Source organism: Prunus mume, linkage group LG4 (assembly GCF_029339155.1).
Source record: "Prunus mume cultivar Tortuosa linkage group LG4, ASM2933915v1, whole genome shotgun sequence".
Taxonomy (NCBI): domain Eukaryota; kingdom Viridiplantae; phylum Streptophyta; class Magnoliopsida; order Rosales; family Rosaceae; genus Prunus; species Prunus mume.
The window spans coordinates 19,913,818-19,937,582 of NC_142701.1; the positions used below are offsets into that span (position 1 = coordinate 19,913,818).

Sequence of the window (23,765 nt, forward strand, 5' to 3'; positions counted from 1 at the left end):
TAGTCGGTTTGTTTGCGGTTTGAGCAAAAATTCACGGTTACTGAACTGCAACCACCCCTAAATAATTTTTTATTATACAAATTTATAAATAAATCCAATTCTAGACATGTATTTATAAAAAAACCCAAGCATTATTTAAACATAGAAACACACCCAAAATCAACCCCAAAGTCAACTTTTTTGGTGTGTTTATAAATGGGTTTTGAGTGTGTGTAATGATGAGTTTTGGGTGTGTTTATATGTTTAAATAGTGCTTGGGTTTTTTTATAATTTCAACCCCCATTTTGGGTGTTTTAGTGAAACTCCCTTTTTTTTAAGGAAATGTTTAATCATTGGCTAAACAAAATGTAAATGTAAAACACACATATTAACAATAAAATAATTATACAATGTATCATTTGCCAAGTAATGTATGTGGCACCCATGGACTTATCCAAGTTGACTAAAGCCGATGGCTAGAGCGAACGTGCTCCCCACTCTTTACCTGATTTTGAATATCCCTCCCCATAGTTTAGATTAGTTTTTAAAGTAGATTATTGCTTGTATTAAAATAAAATAAAAGTAATGTAAGTGGTGTAAACTTTTTAAATAAATAAATAAAATTACGAAAAAGATGAAAAGTCATTGATAAACAAATTCAATTACAAAGAATCGAAAACATCCAAGCCCACTGAATAAGGAGGGTTACATCCTAAACTAGTATTACAATTCAAAAGATGAAAAGTCATTGATAAACAAATTCAGTTACAGAGAATCGAAAGCATCCAAGCCCTCTGAATAAGGAGGGCTACAGCTAAATTATTATTACAATTCAAGCACAAAGGTAGGACCAATGAGCCAAATAAAATACAATGAAACCAACTCCTAGAAGCAAACCGGATAAAACACATAGAGCATCAAACATCATGAAAAATCATTGCCAAAGGAGAGAGGAATATTATTTATTTATTGTTCCTAATATCATACTATTTTTTGGCGGACTGTTCCATCGGTTATTCAGATTCACATTGCAAACATAAAAGAAATCTAATTCTGGGGTGGCATCCTCTGAAATTCAGAAGCACTACAAATGGAAAAAAGTGTTACGAAGAAATACATCACTATTGCCAAGGAGAACAGGCCTCTTAGTAGCAGAGGACAAGTCCAACAAATTCTGCAACAGTTTCGTCCTCAGCAACAATCGTTCCGAGCAAACCCTGCAATTAGTTTCACAACAGAGGTGGGATTTTCAACATGAGGGAGGTGACCACTATCTGGTATTAGCCGCATGATTGCGTACGGAAGCTCACAGCGTAGCCTCTGCATTTCGATTACAACAAGGCGAAGTATAAAACATTGTGCCTGAAATAAATGTTCAGAGTTACTTGTACTAATGAGCAAACATTAAATATAGCTCAGCCGCCCTCCTAAGAACAGCAAGAAAAGAAAATTACTGGAAGGAGGGGTTGCAAATGCTTATCAATTGCCCATTTGGAGGCTGAAGTTCTCATTCACCTTTTAAAAAAAAAAATCAGAATAATTAACTTCAAACAGGCTTGTTCAGTTTTGAATCTATTTTAATTGACTGCCAAATAAGTCTGTTGCAAACTTCAAATAATACCAAATCTCTAATGCACTTTTTAAAATCAAGAGCATAATTTCAGTCTCCTATCTGAAAATGACTTTGAAACATGCTGAGGCCATTCGTTACAAAATGCATTTGTGTTGACCTGCTTAGTTTAGTTTTAACCACAGAAGTTAAGTAGCAGCTCAAAACTGACCAATATTTGTTTGTAGCTGATAATATGATCTTGCTCGCTGCAAATCACAAGTGCTTTTTGCTTCACCTGTAAAATAAGATTTCAGACTGCATGTCCTTCCTAGAAGCTTAGTTGCCCACAGATATCATATATTAACAGGACTTCAAGCTACTCATTGCCCATCCGGACTTACGGAATTCTGTTTTGCACTATACCATATCCATTAATATGTTGAGAGTCTACCTGTTTTATTTGGGAAATAACATTGTAGCCTCCACTACGCATAAAACTGACTGTTGCATCTTTCCACCAAGGCAGCAAACAGTGTAAACGGCCAACCTGAATAGGGCAGGATCTCTATCAGATTTTCATTAGACCTACTTTAACAAGATAGACAAATATGCCAAGATAAAATTTTCAAAAAATGCATTAATTGTCTGTTCCATTGGAAGAGTAAATTACCAAAAGGATAAACTCACATTAGTCCAATCAAAGGTTGTAGATAATGAAATGCCATTGAAGGCCAACAAATTTGCATAAAGGCGTAGAGGTATGCTCTTCAATAAAGAAACCTGGTGAATAAAAAGTTCAGAATCATAACATTAAGGAAGTTCATTAAAAGAAAATTTCATGTATGATTGACATAATGGTGTAGTAGGCAGGACAGAGCAATGAAAAATATCCGATTTCCCCGCCTCCTAATGTTGACAAACATCGCATGATCTCACATCATATGCACATAATGATATTTTAACATCACAATAATAGAACATCGTCCTTTGGAAATCATCAGGTTTGATGATATAATTATAGAAGTAAAATTCAAGCATTTTTGGACACCCACCCCAGCGTAGGCCAAGAATTTAGGTAACTTTGCCAGGTCTCCAGTGCCTTCTGCATACACACTTGCATTTATTAAAACCAGCTTTTCAACCTGTAAAATAGAAAATTAAAATCAGCTTGACATCATCAGGCAAATAACAACAAGAGTGAGGGCCAACAATTTAATGGGTGGAGGAGCAGAGTAAGAGTGCAATGCAGCAATGTTAAGACACCAGACGCATAGACTCCAGGTTGCCTCAATAACTCCTAAAAGTTAGCTAATTATCTTATACATGCAGGTATATAAGTTTTAGTATTTGTTCAGGAAATGATGGTCAACTCAATTATGTCAATACTCAGATCATAGTTTTTCAAATCCACTCAATTTCAAGCCACAGAGGTTTTTCTGCATCGAACGTTTCTTGATTCATTTATTAAGAATCGCAGGTTTACACTTCGCAGAAGCCTTAAAAAAATTCCAAACTTTTTATTGTAAGTTTATCCAAAATGCTATAGTCTATATACAGCTTTTAAATAGAACTCCGGCATCAACTTATATTGGAGTTTATGATAGAACCGCTAAAATGGTCTGAATTGAAAATTAATCCATGGAAAGCACACTAAATAATTTATTAAACAATGAATGTAGAGCTAATGAGCTCAAAGTAGGAGTTACTTACAGCTACTGGATGGTGGACTGCAAAGTCAATTGCAACAGAAGCACCAAGGCTTGGTCCAACTAATATCATTGGCCTTCTGATGTAGGACTTCCAAAACTATATTTGAAACGTGAAAACCAGTTAGTTCGTTGAGCTCAAATAATAACATTAGATTTCAATTTTGACAACAGATGATAAAAGTTTTAATCCAATGCCAACTATGTAATTAACATAGCAAAATATCCAATCCATTGTAGACAACTTTCTAGCTGAGCTGCCAACCAAAGATATTATTACATCACATGATATATAGAAACAAACAAACAGCATTTTTCACCAAGGGCATAACTTTGAGACAGAAACGACGTTCTCTGGATAAAAGAACAGAGTGAAGAAGAAGAAAACCACAGTACATGATGGATACCTGATAGAGATGATGACGCTTGGATGCTGCACTGCACGGTGGGCGCCTTTCTAGTACCAATAAAGAATGATTAAACGGATGAACAATGAAGCATTTGTTGCAAAAGAGAGATAGGATAAAAAAAAGTCCAATCCAGACCAAATAACAAAGAGGAAAAGACAGGTGAATGAACCTAAATCAGAGAATCCCCACCCAAGAACATCAACAGCCCAAGCCTCCAACCCAGCTTCTTCAAGCAGGGGGTATGCGCACCTCCACTCTAAACAAGAGCTAACAGATGCAAACATGAAACATGTTCAGCAGGACATCACAATGTAATGGTCAATTTGCAATTTGCAAAGATTAAAATGAACCTGTCAAAGCAATGAAGGAGAACCACTGGATTGATCTCACTTTGTTTATGAGGTTTCACACAGCTACTCATAATAAAACTTTCAGAGGATCCAATCTGCAATTGTAAGTGCATTAAAGAAATAAATGAATAACGTTCATATTGTCAGCTAACGTTAACTCAAACTATTTTCAGTGTTGCAAGTAAGTACTTTGAAATGGTGCTCAATTCTCATTGTAAAATTTCAAGTGAAAAACTTTTATTTTAAATAATAATAATAATTTGGAGAAATTACCTTAGTTTCAGTTAAAATCTGCCACATGGAATTACTATTATGACCTTTTGTAGTTTACTCTAAAGCTACAGTTCAATGAGTACACACCAGGACAAAAAAAGCAAAAGCCGCCAAGCCTAGTAACGTGGCCTTGTAACAAAACAGAGCATTAAAGTGATTAGTTGCCTTTTCAGACGAGGCATAGTGATCTTGGGTTGTCTACGTCTACCTAAACCTTGATCTTGGTGGTGAAGTCGCACAAAGCACGAGCCTTACCCTCGGGGCTAGTAGGGTCCCCCAACAACAAAGGTTGGGTAGCAAACATCGAAAAAGGCAAAAGGAGTACTTCCTTTCGTTGAATGACATCAGGTAATCAAGTAAAAACAAAATGCACTTATTCAAGCACTTCCCTTTCACACAAAGACAGAGTTTGCAGGTTGGAAATAATGAAGGAAGAAGATGAAAATGGTGAAATGAGGAACCTTTTTTATTAGAAAAATGGCTACCAGCTACCTCAAAACAAAACGTACACAACAATTAACAAAGATCTTTCGAAGAAAAAAAAAGAAGAAGTAAATTAAAAAAAGAATGGGGAAAAAAGAAAAGAAAAGAAAATTAATAGCACCTACCTGTACAGGGAGCCTCTCCATCCTTTGAGCCAAGGTTCTGGCATAAGGGTCTTTAATTTTCTCCACCTCCTTTGGAAGAAATGAGGGAAACCGAGTAGTACTAGAAGCAACTACACCACTTGAATTACTCACCACACCCCTGCTGCTGCTCAGAAGACCCCTTGAGCCTCCACATTTCTTTGCCATCGTGCTCACTGCTGCTTCTGGTGGTGGTGGGGGCGGTGAGGAGGAACCCCACATAAGAGACATCATGTTCTGAATTAGCAGAAGGAGCCGTAACGTTTTACAGAGAGCACACAGAAACTATATATTGTGGACAATGCAAAAGCTGGTTCTTTAACACAAGGTGTGGTGACCACCTACCAGGTGCCAGCCTCGGCAGGGGTTCAATATGTTGAGAGCACCCTACGATTTGGGACAAGGTAAATCCCGAACAGGGTGTATGAAGACCTCGTGGTATTTACCAAAACAAAAGATGGTTCTTTACTAAGTCACAATAGGAGCCGTAACCTATTTCTTTACTGAAGTCTCAGAGAGTGGGACCAGAAGTACTTGTCAATTCGACCTTTTCAGAGCGTCAGAGGATGCGTATTAAATGCTGGCATTATCTTGGGCAGATGGTGCATTTATGTTGATTGCGTTGTTTGAACCGAAACACAAAAGATGCACAAATAGTAGTGCACTTGTAAACAGCCACATTCCGTTCGGATGAAGGATTACATAGAATTTTAAAAATAACAGAATTTTAATTTCCCTTATTTTAATTTTTAATAATTAATAATTTTAATATTTAGATTTATATATCAAATTCTGTAAATGATATTTATGGAAATTTTGAAATGACGCTTATTTTAGTAGAAATTAAACTCGAGAATTTGAGGCCTCAATTTTTATGATTTTTTTCTTGTATGATATAATAAATTTCCTACTTAAGTTGCCAAATAAGGGATTTGTCAATTTCTCCTCCTAAATTCTCGACTTTTAACTCAATTTCAAATTATTTTCCCTTATTTAAACGGAGGGCTATAGTCCAACTGTCCAGGAAAGAAACAACGCACAATGCACAGTTTAATGTTTGCGGATTATTCATTGAAATCATAATTTTTCGATACAAGCAATAATCTAAAATAATTTAAATTTATATAATTTACAAGGAGGAAGACCCGAACCGTAAAGAGTTCTGGGATAAGTTTATTGTCTATTTTATTGGGCCTTGTTTCATGGCCTTTATGTGCCGTTGGGCTTTGGCTTCGCACTGGAGAATATTATATGACGTTGAATATAAAATACTTGAGGCCAGATTTTATGAAAAAGAGACGAAAAAGAAAAGAAACAAAAAATTGTAGAAACTAAACAGAACCAAGAAATCAAAACAAAAACAGAAAAAAGAACCAAGATTGATATTGGGTAATCTCTCTGCAAAAAAAAGGTGAACAGAAATCAGCGATGACGGAAGATAGTGGCGCTAGGGTTTCCTCGGATGTGCCCAATGATGCCTCACAAACAAGGCAAAGGTACCGTCCCTCGCATTCGACTAAAACCCTAATTCATTTGACAAATTTAAATTTCATATCTTTCAATTACGACCTTGTAATTTTTTCACTGGATTTTCTTCTTATGTTTCAAAATTTAATTCACTATGTTTTTGTTTGACTGTAATAACATGGTTGAGGGTTGTGGTTGTTTGCTCTTATGCTGGATGCATGGGAAGGGTTTTTAAGGGGTTTCTTCTTTTTCTTGGGAGTTTTTACATATTTGCAATTTTGGTATTGCTTGGTGTGAGCTCTGCATCATGATAGTTCGACTATCAATTTCTTTCCAATTTGCAAGACGTTGGTGGGGATGAGGGTTGAAATGTGCCCCCCTTTTGTTAAACAGTGTTTGAATTGGATGTTTAAAGATGGAAGGATATAAGCTGACGTTCATTACTTGAAATAGATTGGACACGAGGACTTGGCTTACTGTTAAAGTTCTGCGGCCAGTAGTGTTGTCTGAACCATGATCTTGATTGCCCAAAAAAAAGTTAGTGAGGATCGTTTAGTTTTATTATTTAGTTTAAGATATCTAATTCTGGGAATTGTGATTAGGGCAAGCTTGAGCTTGCGCATGCCACTGTTCATTTGTATTTCAAATCATGTGGTCCCCCCAAAATTTGCTAACCTTTAGCACTTTCTACAGGAAGAAAAGAAAGTGGGATCAACCTGCAGCATCCTTGGTTTCAGCTGGTTTAGCAGTGCCTGGGGCTTTCCCATTGGGAAATGCGGGATTGCTTGGTGGGATTACAGTTCCTGGCACACCAGTGACTGGTGCTCATCTGATGAATCCACTTGAGGCTAGTTGTCCTACCATCCCTCAGGTGTATCAGATACCTCTGATACCGCAACAGACTGCCACGGTCATCCAAAAATTAATTCAAGTGAGTTACCTTTTGGGTATTGGCTATTCACTTTTCATAGCTTTAAAAGATCTATTTTGCTTGAATTTTGCTGCATTTAGTTTATATTGCGCACATGAAGATTTGGAGCTTGCATAAATTGGAACTTCCACCATCCAATCATAATTCATTATTTTGGGATATTGTTTTTCATATAGGATCCACTTATGCACTAATTGTTATTTTCTTTCTTGTATTCCAGTTGATGTTGCAATTGATTTGTTTCAAATTTCTTGTTTGTTTTGCTCAATGATTTATAGCCAAAGATCCAAGATGAGTTAATAGCACGAGAAATTGTTATCAACGATGCAGAGTCTCTTGTTCGTTATAAGCTGACAAAACGCCAAACACAGGAGGAGGTCTATTTTTTTTTCCTTCAAAAGAAAATATAGTGACTTAATTTACATTTAGTTTGTAATGGATGGTTCTTTTGTTTGAGATTGATGGTGTATATTACTTCCAGATCCAAAGATGCACTGGTGCTGTGGTGATAACAAGGTTGATTGGCTTTCAATGGCAGTACTAGGTGCATTTATAGTTGTTTTTTTTTTAGTTCATGCGTCATGTGTGTAATGCGTATACTAAATTGCCTTTACAGGGGCAAGTATCGTCCACCAAATGCATCAACTGATGGTGAAAAGCCATTATATCTTCATATTTCTGCAGGGGCTAATGTAAGTAAATTAGCTTTATTTTTGGAGCATAAGTTGTATTGAAAATCTTCTCTGTTAATCTGACTGTTATGGATGTCTTATGTTTGATAATGAGAGTGTGCAATAGATTTGGTGAGAATTTCTTTTGTCCACCCATGATTAGATAGTTTTTTCTCAAAATATGTGTCATCATCATATGGAAGATATTTTAAACTTATCTCATTGATGTCGATTGTGAAGTTTAGATAGTTCAACAACAATCATTAGTATAGTAAACTGTGGGCCATATTGCCTTTTCTAAAAGTCCCCCGTCTGTCAAAGTGTCCATCTTTAATAAAAAAATTCATGGAGGAATTTGGATTTGGTTTCTTCATAATCATGGCTTTCCAGTTAAAAGAGACAGCAGAACGGATTTTAGCAGTTGACCGTGCAGCTGCCATGGTTGAAGAAATGCTGAAACAGGGTCAGAATCCGACTATGAGCAACGGATTGACGGTATGATTCCATTAAATGTCAACTTTTTGATGGTATGGAAAATTGATTGCAGAAATTCTCATATTGAATCTGGTTACTCAGGCACCAAACACTTGTGTGTATTTGGGCTTTGACGCAGATCCGTCATGGAACATTGCTGCTCGTATATGTGGGCCAAATGTGAGTTAGTAGTTTTTTTTCCTCCCCTCGTCCACCTGTCTTATCAGTAAAAGAAATTATGGATTTAGGATTTAGCAGTGTACTTTGTAGTCAAGTTAATAATTTTCAACCTCTCTTTCCATCTCATCTCTTCCTCCACACCCAACCCCACACCCACCCCCCCCCCCCTTCTCCTCTCTCTCTCTCTCTCTATGAGTTCTACAACTCTATGTTGGCCAGTGTTCATTTCATCTGTATCATAACACCACCCCCTCCTTTCCCCTCCTGCTCTCTCTCTCTCTATGAGTTCTACAACTCTATGTTGGCCAGTGTTCATTTCATCTGTATCATATATTATCATGTTGACATTGCTTTAAGTGTCATATGCACTTACTATATATAATCTGTATGCTCGTAAGAGGGTTGATTTGTTTCTTTTTAAGCAGTTTATTTTGCACATAATGAAGATAAGAGATTCTAATGTTTGAAGCTTTCTCTGACATCTCCATACAATTGGGAGAAATTGTTTTTGTGTTGGTGGTGGTTTGGTTTGGTACATGCAGGACCAGTATATAAATCACATTATGAATGAAACAGGAGCAACTGTGTCACTCAGAGGGCGTGGTTCAGGAAATCTTGAGAGTGTAAATGGCGAAGGTATCACCTTTTGTATGCAGTATGATCGTATTGCAAGCTTCTTACTCCAGCATACTGATATTTTGTTGGCTATTGTTAACTATTTTCACTTATTTCGCTTGCAGAAGGACAGCTACCATTGCATTTATTCTTGTCAAGTAATAATTCAAAAAGTCTTGAAGATGCTAAACTTTTGGCTGAAAATCTTTTGGATACAATCAGTGTAGAGTGTGGTGTCTCCAGGTAATTAGATTTTCAATTGTTCTAAGGCATTGCATGGCTAGAACTGTTCTAACTTCTGGCAAAATATGACAAGAGGGATTTTCTCTCTGTTCTTGGTTTTACATTCAGTTTGGGAAATGAAACATGTTATTTACTTGTGTTTCCAAACCTTTCATCATTTAATCAATTAGAGATAATCATGTTTCAACTGCCCTTGGTAATAACTATTTGTTTCACCCAACTTGTTGGATTTTAATCTGCAATGGCAGCAACTTTGAGTTTCGGATTCTGCTGGTTCTGTCAATGCATGAATATCTGGTTTCCATTAGCTTTTATGGTTTGTGCTGTAGCTTGTAATTAGGTATGGTATATAACTTGTTGCCATTTTCTGTCATAGGGTTTCATCCTCTAAGGTTTGTAGTGCTGTTCCACCCCCACAGCAGGTATATAGTGCTGTTCCACCACCGCATCAGTTGTTGGCTGGAGTTCAGAGTTCTGGAACTGAGGTAAAAACAATTACAAGTTTGTCGTCTCCAACTGTGGGTGCTACACCAGCTCCGGCAGTTTCCTCTGTTGGAACCCCTGTGGTCGCTACTGTCTTTTCTCAAGGGGCAATATCTCAACCTGGAGGGTTGTTAAACTCTGTGCAATCTCAGGCAAACATTGGTGGTTATCCCCAACCTCTACCTCTATTATCTAATGGAACAAGCTACAATGGATACGGTGGGATATATCCTCAAGTCACACCTTTGCAACAAGTTGCTCTTGCCCTTAGACAGTCATCCCCTATCCCTTCTACAGTTGCTCCCACAACATCAGCGCCAAGCACTGAACCAAAGTTGAATGTTAACTCCACTTCTGGTTCTGAAAAGGAGAAACGACCTCCACAGTCACAGAGGCGGAAGTTTCAGGAGTTACCAGTTGGTCCTTCAAAAGTCCATCAGGTACCATTGCATGCTCCCTGGTTGTTGATCCACAAAGACCAGTTGGTCCTGCATTATTGTTCTATCCTTTATATATTGTTCAGCTAGTATGTTTGGGTTATAACCACAAATACTGCTAAGTCTCGGTTGACCTTGCAAATGCCAAGTCAAGCTAAGATAGCTTGATTAGCTAGTTAACCGTCCATATAGCTTGGACTAGGGAGAGACTAATTTTCTTGACATTACTGTTGTCTTTGGGTAAACTTCCCATCAACTAAGATACCAGATATGTCCATACGTTTTTTTTCCTTTTTTTTTTTTTTTTTTTTCTGCATGCATATATATATATACATATAAATATATAAATGTTGAGTTTTCTTCAGCACCAACATGACCATTTAGGTAAATGGATGATGTTGCTAAATGTTCAATTTTTACTTTGAATTGGTCTTTTGTCATCACTGTAATGTAATTGAATCTTGTACTGACTTGCAGTGCTTGCTATTCCAGGTATTTTCTCTGACCTTCTATGAGGCTAACATGCCAATACTGGACCTCTCTATTGGGCCACTGGTTTGTATTTTTCACAGGGTTTTCAATCTTGGAGGCGCCATTGCGGTTCACTTGTGGCTTTGGAGCTATATTCCACATACAACCTAGATTTCATGCGGTTTAGTTTAATGTTATATACTTAGGTCAAGTTATGATAATATATTTTGTTTTCTGTTGGTTATCAGTTTGTGATAAATCATTCCAGTGTTGGAGTTCTTCATTTCTTAGTGTTTCCTTCTTGGGCTGTCACCAGCAGCATGCACAGCCAAAACTCACAGAGAAGAGGTACCGTCACGACCAATGCCAACTTCATGTGCATCTCATGAACACTCCACTGTTTTAATGAGTCAAGAGTTATGCAAAATCTCAGCTACTCATACTTTATGGCAGTTGTATCGACATAAAACTAGCTTTGGTATTGATGGTTGAACCTCTTGCTTGTGAGAAAATTGGATGTGCATGCTGGTGGGTCCTACTAGTGGAATTTGATCTATGATTGCTCCTGCTGTAAGCAAAAGTTTATTTGTACTAGTCATTATATGAGGCAGTTCACACTTCCTTCTATTTGTTGTATACCTTTATGAACTTGGCCATATCCTTGAAAGACATTCTAGATGCTAGACTTGCTTGATGATATGAAATCCATTGTCTCTACTAACTTAAGTATGTCCTTTATAGAGTGTCGTACCTTTGTGCCTATATGATTTTGGTTGTTTAGATAAATTAATTTTTGCTGTTGCAGATATCAGTATTTAATCTTTAGGTTATTATTAATCAACTTTATTACATAACACCTCCATTTTATGGTTATTGAACTGTTAGTTTTTCCCTTTGGTTTCTTTTCTCCCTAACTGGATGCAGGAACTGGAAATGTCAAAGCCAAATGAACTGTTGGCAGATTTGGGTGTGAGAAATGTATCAACCATGCCAGCTCCAAAGAAATTGGTCCAGCCAGCATCAAATGGAATGCCACCACCCCTACCTAGAACAATGCCGCCACCTCCACCAAAATTCACCTCATCAGCACACGTTCTGACCAAAACAAAATCTGTTGATGTCCCTGGTAAGCTTGAAGACCTGCTCTGCTTGTTTTTCTCTTTCCGGTGTGTGCTAATTTTGATGGGAAGACTAGAGATGTTATTTGCATGTGTGTTTTTGGGGGGGTGGGGAGTTGGAAAATGGTATATTGTTTGTTCTCTTTCCTTATCTGTAATTTCGTTTGTGATTTTATACCGATGATGTATGAATGTCTGACCAAAAAAAAAAAGTATAAATATATCTGAACTTTGGCTATCTCAGATACTTTGGTCAAGCTGATGGAATATGGTGAGGATGATGATGACTCTGAGGAAACTAACAAAGAATTACCCACAAGCAATTCTGGTGCAGTGACAGCTCGAAAGCCTTTCTGGGCATTATGAGTTTTCAGTTAGCATAAGCTGGTCAATTGTTTGCGACAAACTAATGGCTCCTGATCGGAATTTCTCTAAATACATGCAAATGAATGGATTCATCCAGCTCCATGTGGTGGGATATTGCTGTCATGAGAAAGCTAAAGGCAGTGCAGTGGATTTTTGCTGTTTTACGTTTTCGGAAATTCAAGTTCTGTTTCTCTTGGCCGTCATTGGGCTCTTTCCTAGAGAATGAAGGGAAGAGCTATGTTGTATCAAGTACAGGTGTAGATTCGTATTTGTTTTTCTGTGTTTTGGTTTAAGGGTTAGTTTCATTAGATTGTCAGCATGCGAGTATATTCACTGCCAAAGGTTATATGGGAATCAGTAAGATCCGAAGTTGTGTATTATGTATCCACAAGGCGTTCGTGATGAATTTTCTTTGCATTTGTATTTCCCATTAACTTAATCCATTTCTGTGAATTTCTATCCAGTTGAAGACTTGAAGCTGTTTTTCTTCATTAGATGAGTTAATACTATTACTGTGCTTACTCAATCTGCTGAGTTGTCGATTAAAAGGTACATGTCATTAAAAGAAACCCAACTGAAAAATTGAATTCATGATGGGAGGGGTCATTGCAGAATTGATCCACTTGTTGGAAAATAAATGAAGTTGAACAAGAAAAAGGAAATCAGTGGATTTTACGAGGTCGTGCAATGATGCACAATACTTGTCCAAGGCCACTTGTATGGGGCCTTGACAGGCCTGACTCAGCCTTAGCTCTGAAGGGGTTCTTCTCAGCCACAGAATCACAGACAAGGCGGCTCCCTATTCAGTGTCTCCTACAAGGTACAACTACCTTCACATTGATGACATTTCCAACAAAAACATACTTTTCCAGGGGCCCACATGACAATATCAATTGCCAAATTCCTAGCCGGACAGGCAATGAAATGAAATGCAGCTCCCCTTGCCTTGACGTCTCAATGCATTATGACCACATGCTTGCTTGCAACTCTGTTTTGACAATTCTGCTGCTGAATAATCAGACCGCTTCTTGTTGGCCTCAACGTTCCGGGTCTTTGATTTTATATTTGACTATTTGGCGCTAAATCTTCTTACATGCTATCCTGGTGGACTTTATTAGAGTCTCTCAAATTTGACAATCTATAACATGCATCTCAATTACTTAAAAGAAGAAGAGAAACAGATTTAGTTAAAACACATAAAGTTCCATATGAATTGCCGCTAGCATCCAATACATATATCAGTTACCACATGGACTACAGGGATCACAAAAAATGAACCTACCTGATTATATTACATTACACACACGAAACTACGGAGGGAGAGAACCCCTTTCAATTTCATGGGGGATCCTAACCTGTTTAACAATCAAAACATACATGAGCAGAGGGGAACATTAAATGAACGCTTTCCCTCCGTTGTAAATAATAAACATTGACAGTTTTATCTACTCTGGTGTCACCTCCTGCTGGAATTCTGTAATGATTTTGAGGATCCCTCAAAGAGATCCAAAAGGTAATTCTGCAAATCATCAGCACTGTACTTGATGAGCTTGTCACTTATGTCGTTGGAATGTCTTCCCACAAATGTCCTGTAAGCTTGGACTACATTCAGAGATGTCGAGATTTGCACATCTTCTCGAAGCTGAGGATCCGGAATCAACCATGTCGTTTGGCACTTGTAAATCTCCTCGAAAGCAAGATAAAAGCTGCGGAGCCTCTCCTTAAGGAGGGTTTTAGAGATGGAATTTGAACCAGGATTTTGAATGCCCTCCTCTTTCAGCAAAGAAAGAATGGAACTCCAACAAGCTCTCTGGTAGTTCATTGCATGCTGTTGAAATTTCCCATTGCACTTCCTAATCCACCCATCTCCAAAAAGGAGCCTCAGTTCATCCCCCTTAACCTTCTGAGCCATGTAATGCAGATTGTTCATCAAAAATATGTGTTGCAAGGAAGCATCCTTGTATAATTTGGACTTGTCATCAAGGTTGCTCTCCAGAGTTGAAACAAGTGACCGGTAGTGGCGAAGCATTGGGGAAATTCTGCCCGAAGTATCAATGCTTTTGTTCTCCTCTTCTGTGGTTGGACTCGTATCAGGAGACAGTGAAATGGAATCACCTTCATCGCTGTCATCAAGGAGCACATTAAGGGTCTCGCCGTAGTCTGTAAGAGTCCTCAAGTAGTTCATCACATATCTGGTGAGAGGGTGTATTCCTCCTCCAGCAACAGGGTTAGTCGAGGCGTTTGATGCAATGGCATTCTCGAATTCACTAAATGTTGCCTTCACGGAATCACCCAATCTCATCAGAACCTCATGACACTCATTTCTTACAGAAGAACCAGCCTCATCCACGTATAAACCATCTATATCAGGAAGAAGATCCGCTAGCACCTCATACATGTCAAGAATGCGGAACAACTTTTCTGGTTGGTGGGGACCAATAGACATGGCTTCACCAAAATTCATAAGTTGCAGCATTGAAGGCTTTGATGCCTCAACGAAACAATCTAAATAAACTGGTCCAAGCTCCCCAAAAATCTGATCACTGAGCCATCTCTCGCTAGGAAGATAAACCCGAACAAAGATCTTCATAACCCAGACCCATCTTCTGATTTTGGAATTCAAGCAACCCCACTCCATCTTCAGCACGTCCTCAATGCTCAGTCTCTGGACTTCAAGACTGGAGAGGCACTCATCCAAGGCATCCCTTCGGATGCTAGTATAAGCTTGGATACATTCCTGATCATAATTGCAATTGAACATCAAATTTGCTATGCCTCTGAGCTCAGGAACTACATCTGGATGAACCAAATCAATGACGACTTCCTCAGATGCTCTGCTAACACTATCTCTTTGAAGTGAGTCCTCAAATGAATCATCCCCAAAAGAGATTATTGAGCTGCCATCCACAATATCCTCTTCACTTGAACGGAAAGACATGTGCTCAGGTTCAAAGGGTTGCCTGTGCTGAACAAGCATGTATTTGAACTCTTCCTCCAGCCTAGCCATAGCTGTTTGAAGAACATCATAAGCTTTCTGTAGCACCTCATACTCTTGATCATCTTTATTCAAACGCAAACCCTCTAACCTTTCGACAAACCTTCGAGCCTCATCCACAGCTTTGACATACTCCAGAGATTCATTTGGGCCTGAATTCCATATCATAGACTGATCTGCCTCCCAACTCATGACCCTCTCCTGGATAGAATTAAGACGATCTTCAATATCACCACTTTTCTCACCCTTTTTCTCACTGAGTGAGATCATGGTGGACAATTGGGTGCCAAGATTTGCCAAAATTTCCCTTTCACCATCTGTAAGGTTCTTCTTTGATCCCAATGCCCTCGCTATGTTTCTCGCTGCAGCAATTAAGTCGTCTTCTCCTTCCATTTCCGGACGCATAGACTTGCAATCCCCCATAGACATACAAGAAACAGACCAAAAATGGAGACCAACAAGTCTAACCAAAACCTTTTCAAATCAACGGCAAGAACTGAAAAACTTTGGCAATTGAACCGAAACCTCCAATTTCCAAAAATCAGAAAGGTAAACAATACCCTCTTGCTGGCACAAACCAAAATCAATGCTTTTGTATCCAACGAAGTAGTTTATGTTGAAAACTGGCGAAGACCCAACGCAGAACACCTATGAATAGTTGCTAAAATGAAGTGGGAACCCAAAAGAGGATCGAGGAGATAAGAAAAGTCCTGTCAAAGATGAAGCAAAGGGCCAATCTTTTTATTGTCAAATAAGAAGAAAAAAAACCAATCTTTTTAAAAGTTGGTCATGAGTGGCAATCACTATAAACAATTAGGTAAAGCAAAGCAAAGCAACCCAAAGTTGAATAGAAAAGATGTACTACACAAGGCAATAATACAAAGGAAAAAGCCTACCTCTTCGCAGTCTTCAAACTTTTGCAGGTTGCAACACATACAAAAAGGAGATCAAAGAGACACAGAAGCTCCAAATCAAAATGCAAACACAGACAAATTTTCTGCTTCATAAATCGCATGAACAGTGTTAAAATGAAGCTGGAGAAATACCAATCTCGAAACAAAGAAAACAACAGACTTCAATTCAAGCAAGATCTACCCGCCAGTGAAAGCAGTCAAAATGAACACTTATGATGAGGGGCTAGACATGAAAAAGAAACCAACTTTCTCGGCTATGACTCTGGGGTTCAATTTAAGCAAACTTTTCTGGACTTTAATTTTTGAATTTTGTGGTCTTTTTCTTTTCTTGCATAATTTAAGCCTCGCGGTTTGACCTTCACCTCGGTTTGAGTCTACTGCCCAACTTAGTTACGCAGACTACGATGCTTACAAAGTAAATATTATATACACTACGTATCTTAAAGCGGAATATGTGACGTAATATATGGTATTATTTATTTAAAACACTCTTGCAAATATAATTTTTATTTTTATTTTCCAAAAAGATAAAGTATAATATTGTGTTACTCTTACCATAGTGGTCTCTCTCTCCACTCCTCGTGTGTACAATATTCAAAACTACAACCGTCCTTCACATTTTTCCATTTTATTTTCATAAATTACACACCCCTTCTTGTGTTTGAAGAAAACCAGGTGTGTCCACCCTTCAAAATATGTTAAGTAATGAGTTTGTAACTTGGTTAAAAGCGTTTGTAGTCAAGGTTATGTGTTCGAATATCTCATTTTCGAATATCACTTAAATAAATATCAAATATATTAATTTGTTAAGTATTCTTCAACACTAAATTGGTAGTAATTTCGTAGGTTATATTGAGTTGTTTAAAGTTTAGATGAAAATTAAAAGGGAAAAGGTGTCAAAAACTTAACCATCACTTCTAAATTCTTGTTTTGGAAGTCATTTTCGATAAGAGGAAAAAGAAAAAAAGCTTATCCTGATTCCTGGCTGCTTTTGTCTCCTCCACCCCATTGTTACCTTCACTTGCTATTGTTTTCACCATTGTCATCGTCTTCATTGACATTTTTTATTTCTCAAACAAAATATCTTCTTCTTTTTTCACTTTTTTATTTATTAAATATTGTTTTTCTAGAAGAGGTTATTTTCCTCTCAAAACTTTTTCCTCCAAAACAAACTGACAAGGATCATGGTTGGTCAAAGTCAACTTCCAAGTTCATGAATCTATATTGTTCCACCAAAGACACGTTTTAGAAATAAAACAGAAGCTCCAAAGAGTAACTACTTTTCCGCTGGGCCTTGATATGTCGTTGCAAAAGGCCCTTCATCAAGTTTGCCTTTCACGGAAACTAGGTGAAATAGATATGCCTTTGGGTCAGTAATTAGCATAAGATTACTTGTGAGCTCATGTTTGTCCAATTATAAGGTTAAAAAAATTTAACCCAACGAGAGTTTATAGCTTCAGTGAAAAAGCACTTAACCCGAGACCCAACAAAAAAAATCGGCGCTGTCAATTTCTCATTTCTCTTTTAATAAAACTCTTAAAAATAATAAGTGAAAACATTTCAATCATCACTTCCCACTTGAATAAGAAACACTGGCCAAGGGAGTTTCTACACTAGGTCTAGCGAAAGCCAAACTAGACAATGGGTTATCCCACAAATTACAAACTAAACTTTCTTCATCTCAGGCCATTTGCCTAACATCCTAAAACACAATCAAACTCTCTCTCTCTCTCTCTCTCTCTCTCTCTCTCTCTCTCTAGCTCTACTTGTTTCTCAACACTAGTAACACATTTTCTTGTCTAGTTAGGACAATAACAATAATTCAGAAGACTCAGGTATTAAAATGGCAAGGAAATTTTTTCCTTTTCCTGTCTTTATAATTCTCTCTCTTTTTTTTTCCTTTTCTCTTTGGTTTTCAGTTATCATGAGGACTTTGGAAGGGGCTTCCCTTGAATGAATGATTTGAACAAATGAAGAGCTTCTCTTGGCTTGAAAAGTGGGACTTCATGACCTGCTCCTCTCACTGTTGCAAATGTCAGCCCTTCATACACCTCTGTCCACCCTCCCACCTTCACAATCAACATATCATAAATTCATCTCCACAATGCAAAATAATAATTCATGAAAAAATTGTTTCTATATATATTGGATTGGGATTTATCTTACTGACCTGCTTTTTAGTATACCAGGGGTACCATGGAATTTTGGTTTCTAATTTGAGTTGTGCAAGGGAGTACCTAGTGGCTGTAACTGGCACCACTGAATCCACATCTCCACTGCACATATGTATCAGTTCAAGAAATCATGAACATGAATTAAATATCACATGAGAACAGAGTTTGATTGTTAACATTAACATTAATTATATATACAAGTTAATTATACCTGAAAACCCAAATCCTCAAACCAGCAGCTATCATGTCCCTGTAAATAGGAAGAACCGATACATCTGTGTCGTTCCAATTTCGATTCAAAACCTCACTGCAATGCTTATCATAAAATAACACAAATCATCTGTTAAACTAAGATATACTTAAGCCCCTCCACCTCAAAAACAAGAAATAAAAATGTTGAGTTTTGCATTGATCACCTGCAAGCAGTCCACTTATAAGGAATTCCGGTTATGTTGGCATGAAGAGCTTTCTGCACATCTGGCCTGTTGTAATAAACTTCGGCATATTTCTCCGTACAAGGATCATAGCCAGATAGTTGCCGGAACATCTAAAAACCAAAAGCAAAAACTGATTAAAATAAGGTTACATTCTTTTTACATACAAATTGAAGATACTTAAAAAAGTATTAGTTGTTAGTATACCGGTCGATGAGGCAGACGCATGCTGCTCTGCCTTGTAGAAGTGCTTCCATCAGAGTTGTTGCAAGGGGGTGCGTAAATGTTGTACTGGTCTATGTTTCCAAACTCCTTATCCATGGCGTAGCTATACAATGATTCGCATTCATCGGAGTTCTTCTGCCTGCGAAAATCGCACGTGTTGATAAGCTGCCGGTAGGTTTTATCAGAGATCATGGCATGGCTCCACCAGTATGTCACCGTCCCTAGGTTATCATAGTAGTTATCTGTCACTGCATTACCCACCTGCATTTTATGTCAATTACTTTTGATGCTACACTATTAAGGTAATATGAAACATTATATGATACAAACTCGTATGACATACGAACACATTTTTAACCGTGCTCACTTATTTGTGAACCTGTATCATAGCAGCTTGTACCATAAAGTAACGTTTCATGTATATACATATAACATACAAATGATTTTATAAGTACCATTATTCCTTTAAGATTGATTGGGTGCTTGGATTGTGAATTGTAGGTCAAAATTGCTTTGGCCAGCTGAGGGACATAATGGCCAGCATAGCTCTCGCCTGTAAGATATACTTCTCGGCCCTTGTATCGTGGGAATCGATCCAACCATCGGATCAAGAATTGCAATGAGTCCCTTGCTGAATCAAAACACCCCCATAATTAAATTGTAGGCCAAAAAAAACAAAAATAGATAAACCATGGTAATTGAAATTTATATTAATAATCGAGTCAAAGGTCAAACTGATCATGACGAGGCAAAATTATGTTATGTCATCTTAATTAATCAAGGCAATTTGTATCCAATAACAAGAACAAGGCAATAATTGAATCACTTGTCATGACTTTGGACCATAAAATCATTTATATAATCAATACGGCAGTTAGCTAGTCGTGATCAGCATATGTAGCACTCGATGAATAATCATAAGCACCCTATTATGTGATTTGTTAAGTCGAGTCAGGTGTGTTGTCTTCCGTTGTAATTCTTCATTTTATTAATAAAATTTCTCTCATTCCGTCAAAGTTTTCTTTATAAATAAATAAATATATATATATATATAAAACACTCGTGCTTAAAAATAAATAATGCATAATAATAACTACTAGTGATTAATTAATTAATGACTGTAAGAAGTAAATGGTTAATTAAGAATAAATTACCGGTGCGGTCGTCACCGGTGTCAAAGAGATCGGAGGAGCGGTTGCTGTAGGAGAAGCCGACGCCAGCCGGGGTTTCCAAGAACAAGAGATTGGCCACAGAGTTCCATGAGAACTTGTTCAAGTATAGCCCCGAAGCACTCTTGTTTATTCTAAAGGGTCCTATCTCTTCCGATGCACCATATGCCACAGAAGAGCAACCAGGGCCTGATAAAAAATAAACATTTTAATTAGACCTAATTAAACATACTGCATTATTAAAATAAAATTAAAATAAAATATAGAAATTTAATTTTGAAAAAAGTATATGGGGCCAAATGGGGTTTGTCTTTAAGCCATGCCAGGCATGCCTAGCTCTCCAGCTTTTCTTCTGCTAAACTTAACCACTGGTCATGAATGATGCCATGGATGGTAGATACTGACAATTGGTGCAAATGGCTACGGCTAATAATTGAAGTTTGTTTTTGGTTGCTCTCAAAGCATTAATGGCTCATTTGTCTGTATACTACATGCAATTCAATTTCAGAGAGAGAGAGAGAGAGAGAGAGAGAGAGAGAGAGAGAGAGAGAGAGAGAGAGAGAATTATGGGTTTCCTTTTTTTCTCTTCATCTGTTATTGGAGCTATTGGAAGTAAAGTTGTGTAGTTTTTAATATCTCTAGCTTACATATAATATTGGTAGTTAGATCATCATTTCTTGGCATTGGGTAGGCCCTGATGGTGGGCTCTCCCTGTTTCAAATTTCCTTCTTTTTGTTCGTTTCTGTGTATAAAAATTGAAGGCACACCTAAAGGAACTGGGTTTTGATTCAGAATCAGAACAGAAAAGAAGAAACTGAAACTAAATGAAAAAAAAAGGGTACATAGATGCCAGAATGCATAAACAATATTTACTTGTAAAAATAAGCATGTTCATAAACTTTCTACATACAAACATATAATTTTCTCATCATGTCGGCAACCATATTCCCTGTCCATGGACATTTAAAGCATAGATAACCTACCAAAAGAGTAAATATGCTGCAAATACGTGTCACTTGGAGCAATATAACAGTAAGTAAATATTAACTTTTCAAACCCCCTTCAAGAACAATGTAAACCCAACAAACACAAATATTCTGATTTTGTATAGAAATTCTCCTATGTGGACGTCCAGACGTTATTATTCTGCGGACGCTGTATATATGTAGTAAAGTTAGAATGTGGTTGCTAACCTCCATTGAGCCAAACAACAAGAGGTTGCGACAAGGGATCATGAGCAGCCTCAGTGAGCCAGTAAAAGAGGGCTCTGCCAACATGGTGATTTACAGTGACATATCCAGAAAACTGCTGAAAAGAGACGTTGGGTTGTCCAGGGAGCGCCACAATCCTATCAGCTTCTTCTTCTTCATTTGCTACTACAATTCCAGGGCTTCCAGTAAACAACCCAATAAGAAGCAAAACAAAGATTATTAGGATCTGTGTTTTGGCCATGACCATGAAGAAGAAGGAGCAGCTAAGATAAAAATATTGTACTAGCTACTTCACTCTTCCTAGTTGTGTGTATTTGATGGGAAGTAATACTCTGCTTTTCAGCATGGATTAAATAGGAGAGAGAGAGAGAGAGAGAGAGAGAGAGAGAGAGAGAGAGAGAGAAATGAACAAGACCTAATAAAATAAGGACTGAACATGGAACCTAATAAATTTTGTAAACTATTGGAAGAAGTACTCATGCACATTGAAAAGACAATTATACCCCTATGAGAGCCCATATTTTGGTCAAATCCAGCTGGCCTTGGCAAGCAATTAGCAGAGGATAATTTGCGATAAAATGGACCCAAACATAAATTCTGTGATTTTTATAGCTGGGGGGGTTGTCTTAACCTGTCTTAATTTTAGGAGCAATTATGGTTTTCTCATGCCCCTAAAACTGCCCCTTTAATCCTCCATTAATTCCTCTTGTATTCATATACGGTATACCACACGGGAGACGACTTTGACTAGCCTGGCCCTGGCCAGCCTCTTTCTTCTATCTTCGTTGGCTTTATATCCCCTCTTCCTCTCTTTTTTCCTTTTATTCTTCTTCAATTTTTTAATTGTTTTTTTGTTTTGTTTTGCTTGGATAACATTTAATGTGTTCATTCTGATCAGATTTTTTGCAAACTTTAGTTTTAAAAAATTAATAATTTGTGTCATACAATAAGGTAGTTGGATAATATATAACGTGAGAGACGTATTATTTTCGCGCTTTATTTTGTAGTATTTGGTAATTATTGTTCTCCGTTGCAACTAAGTTTTTCTCTGTTACATAGAGGTAAGAATTGTTTCTCATTGCAACTAAGTTTTTCTCTGCTACATAGAGGTAAGAACAGCTAAAAACTGGCTGCTAATTGCTTAGAAGTTTTTTATTTTCTATTCTTAAGACATTATATATATGCTTGTGGCAGTTCTTACTTAACTGGACTTGCAATACTCTTGTTATATGTAGGTTCAATTTTCAAAATACTCTTTATGTTTTTTGGTAATACATGGATTTGATCGATGTCAGTCTTCAAACTTTAGACATGTAGACCTTTAGTTGTATCGCAAAGTCAACAATCTACGAAACCGGCATACTCTTAAAAGTTTTCAAATCTTTTAGCTAATGTTTTTTACATGGCCTTCTTATATATCGCATAAAACATACAATCTTTCAAGTACATATGAATCATGTGATTGTTCTTAAGTTACCAACTTCATCCCTCAAATTAACTTTTGACTTTCATGAAAATCCATGTTCTGTAAGGTTTCTTGTCTCGTCGATCTAATATTATACAGATATAGAGTAAGAAAGCATAATATCTACACCATATAATATATGACGAACGTAAAACTTACTGTTTTGGAAACTTTTCAGAAAATATATATAATATAATAAAGCAGTTCCACATAAAAATAAAGGCACTTTTTCTTGTATGGTTGTCTTTAGGTGCACGCGAGGGCGGTTTCATTGATTTCTAAAAATAGCATGGTGTGTGTGTGGCCATGGCGATGATAGAAGCTCTTTTGGACTTGCATTGCCTTTGAAAAAAGACTTCATGAACAACAAGAGCTTCAGCCTCCACTATTTTGTATGCAGCCAAAACTAGCAACTGTTTTCCATAACCATCATAACCTCCTCCAATATCTATCTCTATACAATCATTATATATATATGTGTGTGTGTGTGTGTGGACGCTTATCTTTCATCAAATTGAGCCTTTTCTTTTTCTTTTTTTCTTTTTTCGAAAGTTATAATTTTCACTATGTGCTTTGCTGGTACTTGGACCTTATGGGGGTAAGCTTGACAAGGACTATAGAAGTTTCTATGCTTGAAATTTCTAACTTTGTTGCCAAGACAAGATGGTATACGCTTCTGCTGCATTCCCTTTCTTGTCTTCCTTTAAGAATGTGTACTTGGAATATATACATATGTATACATATACTTCTATATACAAGTATTTATACTATATACATACATATATATATATATATAGTGTGTGTTACGTGTGTGTGAGAAACCTCA

General features: G+C 37.3%; 4 protein-coding genes across 9 annotated transcripts; 1 reads left to right on the forward strand and 3 right to left on the reverse strand.

The window, feature by feature from the left end:
- Window positions 1–916: 916 nt before the first annotated feature.
- LOC103330103 (alpha/beta hydrolase domain-containing protein VTE7) lies at window positions 917–5,309 on the reverse strand. 4 transcript variants are annotated; one of them, XM_089051162.1, is made up of 11 exons: window positions 4,879–5,309; window positions 3,998–4,092; window positions 3,817–3,914; window positions 3,645–3,694; window positions 3,242–3,337; window positions 2,584–2,673; window positions 2,219–2,311; window positions 1,983–2,078; window positions 1,761–1,826; window positions 1,434–1,494; window positions 917–1,299 (listed from the first exon to the last, which is right to left on the reverse strand). In XM_089051162.1, the coding sequence occupies exons 1-10, from the start codon at window positions 5,128–5,130 to the stop codon at window positions 1,459–1,461; spliced, it is 972 nt and encodes a 323-aa protein (XP_088907288.1). In that variant the 5' UTR covers window positions 5,131–5,309; the 3' UTR covers window positions 917–1,299; window positions 1,434–1,458. The 4 variants fall into 4 exon arrangements, with proteins under 4 accessions (XP_088907288.1, XP_088907287.1, XP_088907286.1 ...); XM_089051163.1 differs by having other exon boundaries at window positions 1,201–1,341; XM_089051161.1 differs by lacking the exon at window positions 1,434–1,494.
- Window positions 5,310–6,170: 861 nt separating this feature from the next.
- On the forward strand, window positions 6,171–12,843 carry RIK (RS2-interacting KH protein). Of its 3 annotated transcripts, none has more exons than XM_089051159.1 (13): window positions 6,171–6,392; window positions 7,057–7,294; window positions 7,573–7,671; window positions 7,776–7,810; window positions 7,911–7,986; window positions 8,356–8,460; window positions 8,542–8,619; window positions 9,162–9,255; window positions 9,360–9,477; window positions 9,854–10,400; window positions 10,875–10,889; window positions 11,793–11,994; window positions 12,231–12,843. In XM_089051159.1, exons 1-13 carry the CDS (start codon window positions 6,325–6,327, stop codon window positions 12,350–12,352), a joined length of 1,797 nt encoding a protein of 598 aa, XP_088907285.1. In that variant the 5' UTR covers window positions 6,171–6,324; the 3' UTR covers window positions 12,353–12,843. The 3 variants fall into 3 exon arrangements, with proteins under 3 accessions (XP_088907285.1, XP_008230877.2, XP_008230876.2); XM_008232655.3 differs by lacking the exon at window positions 10,875–10,889 and having other exon boundaries at window positions 9,854–9,962; window positions 10,113–10,400; XM_008232654.3 differs by lacking the exon at window positions 10,875–10,889.
- A 691-nt stretch (window positions 12,844–13,534) lies between these two features.
- EXO70E1 (exocyst subunit exo70 family protein E1) lies at window positions 13,535–16,657 on the reverse strand. The gene is made up of 2 exons (XM_008232657.3): window positions 16,244–16,657; window positions 13,535–16,057 (listed from the first exon to the last, which is right to left on the reverse strand). Exon 2 carries the CDS (start codon window positions 15,774–15,776, stop codon window positions 13,809–13,811), a length of 1,968 nt encoding a protein of 655 aa, XP_008230879.2. The 5' UTR covers window positions 15,777–16,057; window positions 16,244–16,657; the 3' UTR covers window positions 13,535–13,808.
- A 1,093-nt stretch (window positions 16,658–17,750) lies between these two features.
- On the reverse strand, window positions 17,751–21,910 carry SCPL25 (serine carboxypeptidase-like 25). The gene is made up of 8 exons (XM_089051164.1): window positions 21,457–21,910; window positions 20,249–20,452; window positions 19,550–19,725; window positions 19,077–19,355; window positions 18,852–18,982; window positions 18,647–18,742; window positions 18,432–18,537; window positions 17,751–18,330 (listed from the first exon to the last, which is right to left on the reverse strand). Exons 1-8 carry the CDS (start codon window positions 21,719–21,721, stop codon window positions 18,184–18,186), a joined length of 1,404 nt encoding a protein of 467 aa, XP_088907290.1. The 5' UTR covers window positions 21,722–21,910; the 3' UTR covers window positions 17,751–18,183.
- Between the last annotated feature and the right edge of the window lie 1,855 nt (window positions 21,911–23,765).

What these genes read in the sequence shown, in the direction of transcription:
- SCPL25 (XM_089051164.1), bottom strand. Translation starts at nt 21,721, where the DNA reads ATGGTCATGGCCAAAACACAGATCCTAATAATCTTTGTTTTGCTTCTT. An exon ending in TGCGTCTGCCTCATCGACCG is followed by an intron (nt 18,983 to 19,076) that starts GTATACTAACAA and finishes TTTGGTTTTTAG; the next exon opens with ATGTTCCGGCAACTATCTGG. An exon ending in CCTGGTATACTAAAAAGCAG is followed by an intron (nt 18,331 to 18,431) that starts GTCAGTAAGATA and finishes TTGATTGTGAAG; the next exon opens with GTGGGAGGGTGGACAGAGGT.
- LOC103330103 (XM_089051160.1), bottom strand. Translation starts at nt 5,130, where the DNA reads ATGATGTCTCTTATGTGGGGTTCCTCCTCACCGCCCCCACCACCACCA. An exon ending in CAGTCCACCATCCAGTAGCT is followed by an intron (nt 2,674 to 3,241) that starts GTAAGTAACTCC and finishes TCTATTTTACAG; the next exon opens with GTTGAAAAGCTGGTTTTAAT. An exon ending in AATTCTTGGCCTACGCTGGG is followed by an intron (nt 2,312 to 2,583) that starts GTGGGTGTCCAA and finishes TTTATTCACCAG; the next exon opens with GTTTCTTTATTGAAGAGCAT.
- RIK (XM_089051159.1), top strand. Translation starts at nt 6,325, where the DNA reads ATGACGGAAGATAGTGGCGCTAGGGTTTCCTCGGATGTGCCCAATGAT. An exon ending in ATATTTCTGCAGGGGCTAAT is followed by an intron (nt 7,987 to 8,355) that starts GTAAGTAAATTA and finishes ATGGCTTTCCAG; the next exon opens with TTAAAAGAGACAGCAGAACG. An exon ending in CTCGTATATGTGGGCCAAAT is followed by an intron (nt 8,620 to 9,161) that starts GTGAGTTAGTAG and finishes TGGTACATGCAG; the next exon opens with GACCAGTATATAAATCACAT.
- EXO70E1 (XM_008232657.3), bottom strand. Translation starts at nt 15,776, where the DNA reads ATGTCTATGGGGGATTGCAAGTCTATGCGTCCGGAAATGGAAGGAGAA.